At 29.0% G+C, this 13470-nt stretch overlaps 3 protein-coding genes across 3 annotated transcripts; 2 read left to right on the forward strand and 1 right to left on the reverse strand.

Annotated features, from left to right (window-relative positions):
- The first annotated feature begins 205 nt into the window (after nt 1-205).
- Nucleotides 206-6925, forward strand: LOC116777921 (alkaline ceramidase). The gene is made up of 5 exons (XM_032671730.2): nt 206-561; nt 641-797; nt 1155-1254; nt 4985-5122; nt 5430-6925. Exons 1-5 carry the CDS (start codon nt 469-471, stop codon nt 5749-5751), a joined length of 810 nt encoding a protein of 269 aa, XP_032527621.1. The 5' UTR covers nt 206-468; the 3' UTR covers nt 5752-6925.
- On the reverse strand, nt 6916-9754 carry LOC116778906 (6-pyruvoyl tetrahydrobiopterin synthase). The gene is made up of 5 exons (XM_032672988.2): nt 9618-9754; nt 9392-9530; nt 9060-9139; nt 8699-8844; nt 6916-7602 (listed from the first exon to the last, which is right to left on the reverse strand). The coding sequence occupies exons 2-5, from the start codon at nt 9457-9459 to the stop codon at nt 7396-7398; spliced, it is 501 nt and encodes a 166-aa protein (XP_032528879.1). The 5' UTR covers nt 9460-9530; nt 9618-9754; the 3' UTR covers nt 6916-7395.
- Nucleotides 9755-10120: 366 nt separating this feature from the next.
- On the forward strand, nt 10121-13162 carry LOC116779067 (electron transfer flavoprotein subunit alpha, mitochondrial). The gene is made up of 7 exons (XM_032673219.2): nt 10121-10281; nt 10388-10528; nt 10604-10868; nt 11379-11594; nt 11966-12117; nt 12601-12711; nt 12981-13162. The coding sequence occupies exons 1-7, from the start codon at nt 10240-10242 to the stop codon at nt 13044-13046; spliced, it is 993 nt and encodes a 330-aa protein (XP_032529110.1). The 5' UTR covers nt 10121-10239; the 3' UTR covers nt 13047-13162.
- The last annotated feature ends 308 nt before the right edge of the window (nt 13163-13470 follow it).

Raw genomic sequence — 13470 nt, forward strand, 5'->3', positions numbered from 1 at the left:
CATTTAAGTCTTAAAATAATTAAAGTGAAAATGTTAATTTTTTTTTAAATAAATCAAAATTTTTTAATAATAAATGTTTAATATGCAATTACATATAAGTTTTTCATTTTTGTTTCAACCTCTGATGTTAACTCTATGGCAAAGTTAAGGAAATATGACAACACAGTAATAAAAACGTCAAAATACTTTATAAATGCTGTTGTCAAACTTGAAAATAAAAACATTCTTCATTCTACTTCGCGAGGCTCGCATTTATTGTATCGCAATATACAAAATAACTTCTTGTGAGAGTCAGACATAAAAATAATACGACTTATTCATTTTATTATTTTTTTATACAATATTGACGGTCTTAAATAGTTAAAGGAAGAAATCTTTGATTTTCGGCAAAATATTTATAGTTTTTTTTTTTATTATTATTTTTGAAACAAAAGTGAATTTCAAACAAAGGATTATTGAAAAATAATAATGTGGTCGCATTTAGAACGTGGCAGTTCTCCAGTAGATTGGTGTGAATCCAATTATTCTATATCGCCTGTAATAGCTGAATTTGTTAATACGGTGTGTGTTTAATATTTGTATGTAAAATTAACAGTTTAACGAATTTCGTGTGGTTCAAAATATTTCTTAAATTTTGCAGATAAGTAACATTCTATTCTTTTTGTTCCCGCCAGTATTGATACATTTATTTCAAGAATATGCTAGATTTTTTAACCCAGCAATCAATGTACTGTGGGTGTTATTAATGGTGGTTGGTATCAGTTCTGCCTACTTTCACGCTACCCTGAGTTTAGTGGGTAAGTTATAATTCGTGTGCTTTTTTTAACATAATTAACAAGCTATAAGTAATACTTTTAAGACATCTATTAAATTTATGATCAACTGAAATGAGAAATAATTATTGGTTTTGTTAAAAAAAAATCTTCTAAATGATATAAATAGTGTTTCTTGATATTTATATATTATAGGATATCTTAAATAATCTAGCTGTACTTTGTATTTCCCTTTTTCTATAACCAAGTAGTTATTATTATAAATAATATCTATTGATATTTTTAAAACTAAAAGAATACAAACCAAAAAGTTTAAATTTAATTTAACTTAATTATATTAATAAAAACTCAATAGATAATCATATATAATTTGTATTTTAGGGCAACTGCTCGATGAACTGGCTATACTATGGGTTTTCATGGCAGCCTTTGCTATGTTCCTACCAAAGAGACATTTCCCCAGATTCTTGGGGGGTAATAGGTGAGTTTAAAATTAAATACTATGTTTAGCCTCATTTATGGTTTGTTTTAGTATAAAATTTCAGGAATTGTTTAAATCATTCAAATCAAAAGTTAGTTGAGCATTTAATTTAAATAAAGTCTGGTTATTGTAAGAAAAAAAGGTCTTGATCTCGATGAGACCGGTTTTCTGGTTTGATTTATAATTAAACATATGATACTTTGTGACAAAAATAATGTTGCAACATCGAAAAAATCTAATGTAAATTGTACATGGTATTAAAATAGTTGTAAATATAAAGCCTTGGAACAACTTGTTATTTAATTGCAATGGAATGAAAAGAAAGGCAAATGGAATGATCTTTTTCAAACAACATAAAATTTATCCGAAGAAACTATAATAAAAAAAAACACATTTATTTTATTGCTTGAATATCTATGAATTACGAACTAATTTTTCTATGTAACATAAACAAAATATTAAATAATTTTTAAGTATTGTAAATTAATACGTAACAAATATATAGAACTGGAAAAAACTTAAATAAAAAAAAATATTTTATCGATTCTAGGAAATTGATATTCAAAGATTGTTTGGAATACCAAAGGAAAATAGTCAATGAAAGATTTGATTAAAAAACCGACTTTACTGCCAAACACCAATTAAATTTAAAATATTTACATAAACGGAAAGCGATGAATTCCAATTAATTTTCCGAAAAAAATTATGCTTCATAATTCAATTAAAAAAACGTTAAGTTTTACAAAAAGAGAAAAAAATATATTACACACAGAAATTATACAGATAATGTAATTATATATTTAATTTAAATGGAAAGGTTTTTTCGATCGTATTTAAAAAAAAAAAAACTCTAAAAGGTTCGTTGGACTCAATGTGGGTCTCGAAATGTCCATCCTTTACGAGTTGTTAGATTTAGAAAGAGATAAGATGAATTCATTCAAAAGTTAATTGAGATATTATTAACAATCCTCATACTCCAAACGTGCGTCTCATTTTTTTACATATCTTAGAATCTTTAAAAAAATGTATTTAGTATTGTATAAATAAAAAAAAACTTCATAAAAAAAAATATATTTTAAAAGGTACGAGGTTTGATAAAAAGCTAGATTAGAGGGTAATATGTATAATTTCAAAATAAAAATAGCAACCAAATACCTTATCCGGTACGCTTACACAAGCTTGCAGTCACACTAGATACGAAGCGTTACGCGTTTTTAAATCAATAACCTATGTTAATAATAAACGAAGATTCAGGATTGGAACAGTTTGCCTGCCTCTGTGTTGCCATCGAGCTATAAGAGAAGGCTGAATAGGCTAATACTGTGATAGTGCGTCCACCTACGGCTTAATTTCCACCTTCCAGCGGGTGGAAAATAAGTCAAGCACTATCCAGTCGTAGTGAAAATAAAGAAGATTTATGAACAAAAAAATTGTTTATTCTACACATATTGTGATACAAACTTAGAGTAAGCCTACAGAATAATGTAACTCAACGTTGATTTTGTTTTCACACAAGCAAATTCATTTTGCAGTAGGTACATACATATGTTTACACACAACGAAGGAGCTGAGTGTAGGTATATACTATATATGTACAGTGGCTAGAATGCGTAAGATCTACACATATAGCATTATATTTTTTGATAGTAACACATTTATTTCCCTCATAAGTATTTTTTTAACGTTCTCGCCTCCAGTGAGCAAGGTGTCCAAGGTTGTTCTATTAAACCTCCCAAGTATCGTATACCCTGTAATTAAAATGTATTAACAGACTAAATGATGAATATACATAAACATTAGACTAAATATTTTTACTAGCTCTGCTCCCGACTTCGTACGCGCGGAATAGCTGTTTTTATGATTATTTATATAAATAAAGGGAATTTCTAAAATAAAGCCAAACTAAGTTACTGCTTATCACATCAGCCATCATCTGCCAGTTAATATCTTAAATAGTTACAAAACTTTTCAGAGTTAACCTGGAACAAATGAACAGTCAGACAAAAATTATATAGTCTATTTTTTGGTATAGTTGACGTTATAGGATCATGACCATAAATATACGTATAATAAGAATGCATTAATGCAAGAAACAGACAGTCTAATTTTGTTTGCAAAAAGAAGTTACTTCCTGGAATGCGAGTTATTAGTCTAGGGAAATAAAGTCAAAGAAAGACCGTGAAATGACTGAGACACTCAACACTAGTGTTTTATACGGTGCTACTTAAACACGTCCGATGTTCTAGTAGACTTGAGAAACAATCTCATAAAGGTTCGATTCTAGCTTCTGTATAATAAAGTTACGAAAAATTTTATATAAAAAAAATGACTCTCTATACATAGATAGTATATACACACACGCACACATACATACATATGTGTGCGTTAACTTGGTATAAAAATGTCCAATATATTATCATTTTTTTTTTTGTATGAATGAAATATAAAATAATTTAATTCTATTCAAATGTAACGGCTGCAGGAGTGTTTCTGAGTAACAATAACCTTGCGATTTTATATAATTAGTTTTTAGCACGAATAACATTAGTGCTGTGTTAATCAGTGTGTTTTGTAATTTGAATTGCGGCCAGACCCTCATTGTACAGGCTCTGAAATATCGAATATATAAAATGAATCAAATTTTAATAAAAATTAAACGTTCTTTTTTTAAATTTACAACATATTAGATTTTTATAAGAAAATTGAAATTGTACTAATAATCACGATGCGAACTTGTTCTAAGCACCAGTATGAAGTATCAAATACGAAATATTATGGTGCGCAATAAAGTGTAATTTAAAAATAGATACACGGTTACCTCGTTGGTAAAAATTTCATATGGTTCGGTGCAATTAAAAAGAATTCTTTCTCAATTTCTTACGTAAATTCTAGAGTTCGCAAAAGGAATGTTAAAAGTTATTACAAAACTAAATTACGCCGCAAACGTTCAGTCATAATTTAATTTTTTTTATTAAATATGTATTAATATTTACAACTAGGTTTAGGTGTCTTTCCTTTATTAGTAGTATCGTTTTTAAATAGCTGGAAGGTTTTGTGCCCGTGCGTAATTATTAAATAATATGAAAAAAAAAAAACAGAATCTTTTACAGCCAGTTATATTTCGTCGTTTTAATTATTTTTTTATCGCTCCCCTTCAATAAATAGGAACAAAAGAATTACTTTTCTTTCATAATAATTGATCAGATAATCTTACTTGAAAGATTAGTTCCCTGCTTTTAAATTTGACAAGTCTAGTCAACAAATATTTTTCATATCTAACTTTTTTCTGCCTTTGAAAACTATGGAGGTGTCATTTGATTTGGAATATCGTGCAGATAATTTATTTAATATAGGAAAGGCTTACAAAAATTTATAAATATATATATTTTAAATTAATTGCCCAGAGTACAATATTTTAGAGACATCTCTGATTCAAGCATAGCTGCAATAAAGTAAAAAAAAAAACTTGAGATTTATTTGAAAATACAATGCACCCATAACTGAGTATTTACTATTGACTGAGTTCCTTCAGTACGTTAAGTACATTTGCACTCATTTGTATTACGTTCTAAAATAACTTCAAAACAATGTGATGTTTTGTTTTCGAACACTCAAGCGTGTTAGCCTACATTTAAAAAGATAAGGTCATATAATATTGATAACAGACAGTTTTGTTTGTGTTTTAAAAGACGAAAATTAAAACCTTTCTTAATATCTATTAAATTTTCAGACGAGTACTGGCATTCTACTCGAGCGTGTTTTCGGTAGTCTCTACAGGCTTCCTTGTAATGCATCCAAAAGCTAACGCCTTCGCACTAATGATGCTCGCATTCCCGGCCATCGGGTTTCTGTGTAAAGAATTGAACAGGTAATTTACAAATTATATTGCTGGTTTAAAAACATCAAACGAAATAATATTAGCAATAATAGTACTAACGTTTGAGCTACATCTAGCAGCCGGTATACTTGACCGCATTTAAATTAGCGCGCAGTTCAATGCAACATTCAAATTAAGAACACATGTTGATGCATCTCGGTTTAAATCATAACTGAAATTATTTTTTATCATGCCATAATTGAAATATTTTAAAATAAAAAAAATAAACAAAATATACATTCAAAATAGAACAGCCATAATTATATATTAAATATATGTATATTTTATTTATTGATAGAGTAAAATGTGCCCGTGTGTATCGTCTCGGTCTACGCTGCGTCGCGGTGTGCTGCCTCGCGATATTCTCCTGGATCATTGACAGAATGTTCTGTGACGCGTGGCTCTCCATAGACTTCCCGTACATGCACGGTGTATGGCACATACTTATATTCATAGCTAGTTATACAGCGTTGGTACTGTTTGCATACTTCAACGTGTCCGAAGAAAGACCCGAGCAAAAACCCGAATTGAGATACTGGCCCAGGAACGACTTTGAACTGGGCATACCATATATAACTATAAAACATCCGTGCAAAAAAGACAAACATCTTGCTATATAATTTTTTTTTTTCTAGCTTGATATTACGTTTTAGTATTTTTTTGAATTTGGAAACATTTTTATAGAAATATTATCTGTGTTTTGACATCTTCGGCTTGTCAATTGTCATTTTATTTCAAGTTTGTGATTGATTTAGTTTTGCTACTACATATTTTATTTTAATAATATGTAAAATTTTATATTCACGAAATGACTACTAGCCTGAAATAAATGTAGTGTACAAAATAAGAGAAATAATTTTTGTAGCTAATTAAATAATGTAAATTACAAAAACTTCATGTATAATGTGTAGAAACGAATACTGAAAGTAAACGAGTCTGTATGCAAACGACGATTTGACATATATATTTTTTAATAGGTGATTAAAAATTTTAATTAATTCAATTTGTGCCAACCTGTGATGTTTTTATGACTGTTATTGTGCAATTATTTATATATTTTATATTCTAGTGATATATTTATTAGTAATTTTATATTTATTTAATTTTTTTTTTGTATTCTTAGTGCTAGTGATTTTTAACTGAGTTTTACATTTAACTAAAATTATTTGAGATTTACAAAAAGAGATCTTATGTGTTTATAGAAGTAGTTATAATCTTGGAGAACTTTGTGAAAGAAAAATACAGTAGTTTTTATGTCCATTTTATCTATTTTAGCTTCTGATGTAGTTTTTGTTTCTTGATATTTTTCATTAAAAATTAATATAGCAGTGTTGCTTCACTTGATGTAACAAATATTTATCTAGCGAGTGTTTTAAAGATCTTGAATCTGCGATTGCAGTAATTCTTGACTTAATTTTTTTTTCTATACAAACTTTAATTAATTTGTGCAAGAATTGAAGCTTTTTGCTTTACTCACCCATTTACATTCTGTACAAAATTTGTATGAGATAACGTTTCCATATTTTGTGATGTTGATGTTTCCATAGATTTATAATTAAGTGTGTTTTTGAATATTTTAGTCCAAAATTATTGTGATTTTGATAATCTAGTGTTAGACTAGTATATACTTGTGTGATACATAATTTAAATGATTCGTAACTCCTTATGTCTGCTTTGAATGAAAAATGTTTATTAACTATTACCATACAATATGTTTATCATTGCCCAATCATTTATATATATTATTTATAGCTGACATTTGATTGCAATAAAGTAAAAGTGTGTTATATATAAGTGTATTTTATTTATTTAACGATAACCATCTCTAAGTATTGTCCAAAAATTCTATTCATACATTACGTCTCATGGTATTAATACCGAATAGCATACAAAATATTGAATTGATTCGAGATTTACAAATGTATACATAAAAATATTAAGGTACCACAAATATTTATATGTAAATGTATATTTTTAAAATAGATCCTAATACAAGATTACAATATTAATCTGAACAGTTTTTTCTTAAAGCATAAGCACATATATATTTTTAGATATCTATAACAAAGGCCCAATATATCATGAGGCATTTTTATATCTAAATACTACAAAAACATTACTTTTTATAGATAAAAAAAGGTTTAGGTTAACTTAAAATTATGTATTGTCTATGGTATTGTGAATGTTTAAGCGAATACATTTGAACATCAATGAATGTTGTGAAGAAAATCATTGCTTAGTATTATCTATGTCTATTTATAATATCAGTCCGAGTCAGATGACACATCGTGGTGGTTTGTATGTAAGTTGGATGGGTTAATTTTCTTCCTAGGATATGTGGAACCACCGCGGTAAACAACGTGATTCTTCTCAGTCTCCAAGATCTTCACCTCATGCAACAAATACGGCTTCTCCATGATCTTCTGTAACTGATCCCAGATGTATATGGCCAGATTTTCAGTTGTACTCACCTGTAAATGTATTAAAATTTGTCATTTAGTAATGATTATTAATATAAAAACTTGTAAATGAAATTTTAAAAGAAAATATGTTTTTAATAGCCTTATGTATGTATAACAAAATAGCTATTTTAAAATAAAAAAAAATTTAACGCATGTGTCATTATTTAACTGGATCACTGTAATATTTGTTATTATCACTTTCTAAAAATGAACTCGTGTTGAGCCGGTTTCATAGTGGTAGTTCCAGTAGTAGTAAAATTCCATATGTAAATGTCTATGGCTTACATGAGCTATCGTTGTTATTGAATTCTTCATAAAAAAAGGTTAAAGACTACAAAAGTGATAATCTTATCTTTTACTAGTATGATAAGAATGAACCTGACCTTGTAGTTATTACAAAATAACTATTTACTCCACTACTTTATACATTTATCATATAATATTGTACAGATGGCACTTTTTTAAGCAAAATAGTAAAAGATACAATGTTAGTATTCTCATTACTTAATATCAAATATTGTTTAGGTGTTTTTTTGGGAATAAACCATGATAAGGCCACTTAACACACCTGATATAAACATTATATATACACATACACACTGGCACACAGACATATATCTTCTAAGCACTAACAATATAAAAATTTCATAACATTTAGCAATTGTGATTATAAAAGAAAAAAATATATATATATTAGGAAAATTTTTATATATTATTTTAATAACGATTTTCAGTTTTATTACTTATAGAACCAATTTAAATTAATTTAATAAGGGTAAGAGTACAACTTTGTAAATTTCATTTAAAACTGGTTATGAGATTAACAAATTGCCAAGTATATAAATCAAATTGATTGGAAAAGTGGGTCTCCTAACAATAATCTCATCCTGATAATAAATATTTCAAAGTTTACATTTTAAAAGATAAACGCCTTAAAAGTAATTCACTATGATTTTTTTTTATTTCATTATTTTTGGCCACTTAGTCCATTTTTATTCTGACATCTACTAAACACAATTTTTTATCTGTCAATAACTTCCTGGCATTCTATTTCGCTCCAGATATATTGTCAGTCGGTTTAAGAATTGTGTGAGACGGCACTCACCACTGTTTTGAAGTAAGGTACATCTAGATCCAAGTTCTTATGATCTAATGGGTCCATTATAGCCTGGTGCATGTACTGCTTCAGATCGTGAACATTCATCACCATGCCCGTGTTCTGGTCTACCGGTCCCTTTACAGTCACCAAAACTATAACAAATTAATAGAAAACATATTAATATTAAATTTAAGAAGGCAAATTAGTCTTTTTAGTCCTTTTACTTGAAATACCAAGACATTATATTATAATAAGACTGTAAACAATGAAAATACAGTAATAGTTAAGTTACTAGGTGGTTTATACATATTTCTCCAATTCAAAATTCAGTATAATTTGGTTTGAATGAATTTATTATAAATCTTACCAACATAATTGTGTCCATGACCGTTTGGATTATTGCATTTTCCATACAGTTTTTTATTATCCTCATCACTCAAAAATGGACTGAAAAGAAAATAAAAATATTTTCTACTTACACAATTAAAAAATGTAGACAATTTTTTTTATTTAGTATTTTAAAAATAATTTAGAATATAGGGTTAAAAAATCGATAACCCCTAATGCTCATGCTTCCTTTATCTTAATATAAATGTTACATTAAAGGGTCAAACGTTATTGTATGAAGTGATATCGATATATTAATTTTTTTCATATTAAAGAAGTATTACTTAAAGCCTATAGTCTTTATTCTTTTACCTGTGCAGCCTGTGGCAGGAACTAAATGTTTCACGGCGAGTAATAGAAACAATTGGGTGATGTGCCATTTCAGTAAAATTCAGTCGTGTAATTAATATAAATATTAAATTATTTTATTTCGCTTCCTTCCTTATGTTGTCTGAAAGAATAGTAAATGTTACATTATAAATAATTCAAACTTAAATTCCGAGTATTTTTTTTATATTAATCTTGATTATTTCAATACCTGTCGAATTTGTTACTGTGCAGCTGCTATGCTGTTTAACAATTCAACATAGTTTTGAAAACAAGTTTGGTTTTAATCTCTACGTCAATTCCCAGTTGTCATTTTACAATTGTCAAAACTAATGCTAAAAACATTGATTGAATGATTTTTTAAATGTAAACGATATAAGGCAGTAAATTATACTGCAATTCTTAATTCTTTTTAGTTGATTGTTATACTAGCGCAACGGGAATTTAAGGTACAAAAATAAATTTCAATAAAATTAATTTAATACCATTGTTTAATTATTAATATCTATTTAATAATAATTTAATGCTATTTCAAAACTGATTTAGTATATTTATTATGATTTTTATATATGAGTTAATTAGTAGAGTTATACATGAAACTTATTTTATTATTATACTGAGGCTATATATCGATGTAATGTTTCAAATGATTAAAATTCTAAATTATTTTATATACAAATAACCTGACAACTGGCAACATAAAGAGTATACATAATGCCAGTGTATTCGTAAATGGTAAAATACTCCGTAACTCCAGTGGACTTTGACTGAGGTTTTAACCTTTTTGAAAGTTGTAAATAGTATTAAGACGAATTTTAAAATTAGAACTTAAAATGTTTTCACCGTGCTCTAGGCACTTGTTTTTGTCTTCTCAGGTAAATTCCTTATTTAAAACTGTGAAAACAGCTTTTCATAATAATTTACGAATAATAATTACTTAATGATATGATGAGAGATAGTATCAAAATTTACAAATTTCAGCTACGTCGTCTTCAAAGTACGTTGATAGTAGCAGAACACAACAATGAGTCGCTCTTACCAGCAACTCAAAATGCCCTGAACGCTGCAAAGAAAATCGGTGGAGAAGTTTCTGTGCTCGTTGCTGGTACCAAATGTGGACCAGTAAGTTAATTATATTATAACTTTCCTTATCAACCAGATGTAGTCAGTGTAGATAAAATACATAAATGTTTTCAGGCCGCCGAAGCGATTTCTAAAGCAGGTGGAGTGTCAAAAGTGTTGGTAGCAGAAAACGAGGCTTTTAAGGGCTTTACCTCTGAATCGTTGACATCTTTGATATTGGCCACTCAGAAGCAATTCAACTTCACACATATATTGGCACCAGCGACAGCATTTGGCAAGGCCCTCCTACCTCGCGTTGCTGCCAAACTTGATGTCTCACCCATCACTGATATCATTGGTGTTAAAGATGCTAACACCTTTATAAGGACAATTTATGCTGGTAAGGATATTGGCATAATAAATATTAAAATTAATAAAGTTCATTCAAATTTTGTAAGTTCATCAAGAGATGCTATTATCTTATCTTGGCATAGTAATAGTCTGTTTTAATTTATAATATGGCATAATGTAAACAATTTGATAAAAAAATTATAATTTCGAATTAAGAACTATTATTTTTATACTAGTTATTAATCCCAAAAACTTTGTTTCATTCATGTGTTAAGTTAAACTTCTATCAATGTTATAAACCTATTACAAAAATTTTGTGTGACTGTTTGTTACACTTTTATACAAGAACTACTTTTGCCATTGTTACGACTTTAGTAAAAGTAACATAACAACTTATGGTATATGAATTGATGCATTTTCATTGCCGCATGCAGCATGATGTATTTTCTTAAGTATAAAAAACCCTTAAACCTAAAATATAAGTATTATAATTATTTAATGTCATGTAAATGACAATGAAAAGATCTGGTTATTAATTAAAAGCAATATCTTGCTACAGGTAATGCAGTTTTAACCTTAGAGGCTAAGGATCCCATCAAGGTTATCACGGTCAGAGGAACAGCATTTCCAGCAGAACCTTTGGAAGGTGGTTCAGCGAGTGTGGAGAAGGCCCCCGAGGGAGATTACAAAACTGATCTCACTCAGTGGGTGTCACAGGAGATAACGAAATCTGATCGGCCGGAATTGACCAGTGCCAAGAATATTGTATCTGGAGGTTAGGAATATAAACATCTTAACCATAATTTTTAAATGATTTATCCATATAGGTTTTGGAATGTATGAAAAGGGGAAGTAATGTGATGCTTCCATATTATTTTGAATTTTTTATTAATCTATAGCATTTAATATAAAAACTTTTTTTTAATATGATATTCTTCTATTATGACTTCCAAGATCCATTGTATTAGATAAAAAATAATTGAATCATGTGTAAAAAATATTGAAATAAGTAGGGCTAAACTTTTAATTTTGAAACAATTCCATAAAGATATGTTTTATTTGATAATTTTAGCCTTACACATTCAATAATATATATATGTGTGTATACGCATCGTTTCTCTTAGACCATTAATTCTATCACTCCAGGTCGTGGTCTCAAGTCTGGTGAGAACTTCAAGCTCCTGTACGATCTAGCTGATAAGTTGAATGCAGCTGTTGGGGCTTCCCGTGCTGCAGTTGACGCGGGCTTTGTACCCAACGACCTGCAGATCGGTCAGACTGGAAAAATTGTCGCTCCTGTAAGTGTTCACTATATAACAAGACTCCAATAAGACTATGAAATTTGTAATGTGTTTGTGCTAAGCAGCAAGACTGAATGACGGTACCTCATATAATAAAGTGATCTACATATGTTATGCCCGACATCATTATTTAAAAATACCCACAATACAACTAACACACAGGAGTGCAACAGGAATTGTAATAAGCAAACTTAAAATACCATTTAAAACATGGTTCATGAAATACAATATTATTATCAGATTATGATCAATTCTGTATTCAAATCATTATTTAAATGCAAATGAGTCAAAGCCTTGAAAATTTAAAAATAAGTTTTTATATTTCAATAACATATATACATGATCATGGGAAGATAATATGATATTGAAAATTTCAATCAAAAACGCGACTCACATCCTTGAGTTATAATAAGTAATACTAATATTGTTATCATTTGTATTGAATGCCCTAAATAATAAATATTTCTTGTCCATTAACAGGATCTATACATAGCTGTTGGCATCAGTGGAGCCATTCAACATCTGGCTGGTATGAAGGACTCCAAGACCATTGTTGCCATCAATAAAGACCCCGAAGCACCCATCTTTCAGGTATAAATATTTTTTTAATATAAAAATTTTAAGGAAATCGCTTAAAGAACAACTGCCAAAGTTTAGTATACAAACATGTTTGTCGGAATAATCCATCCAGACCTTTGTATTTGAAGATATATAATCTGTGTTATGTAATACTACAGATTATATATCATAATTACCTGGTAATTTTAAGAAATTCATATATTTATAGTATATATTGTATATTTAAATTAAAATTAAAATAAAGTACATATATCTATTCTAAACATAATATTTTTTTCCAGGTATCTGACCTAGGTCTAGTTGCAGACTTATTCAAGGCAGTCCCCGAACTTACTTCTAAGTTGTAAATGTGTTGATAATAAAAAGTTTTAGATGAGATTTACTCTGAGTTTTGGAACATTATACTTCTATATATGTTATCCGAGATAGGCGTGTTAACAGATTAAAAATATATGTATTATAATAGTTCTATTATTTATTGTATATATATGAGGTGAAACCTCTCAGCATTCCATGGATCCACCGTGCGGGTGCCGGGTCCATCGCGTTGCAGGGAGAGGAGCTTCAACAGTGCCTGGGACTTGCGACCCGGGTGTAGGTTAAACACTCGCCTCCACTCTCCAAGCTCCTCTCTCTATCCAACCATATATGAAACGAACCTGCTAGGGCTGCCTTCGACGCACGTTCCAAGAATGAACTTATGTTAGTTCTTGGCAGGCCTAAGTCTTTTAGCAGGTTGTAGAGAGATTCGTACAAATCTACAACGACCCT

This window comes from Danaus plexippus, chromosome 6 (genome assembly GCF_018135715.1).
Source record: "Danaus plexippus chromosome 6, MEX_DaPlex, whole genome shotgun sequence".
In the NCBI taxonomy this organism is placed as follows: domain Eukaryota; kingdom Metazoa; phylum Arthropoda; class Insecta; order Lepidoptera; family Nymphalidae; genus Danaus; species Danaus plexippus.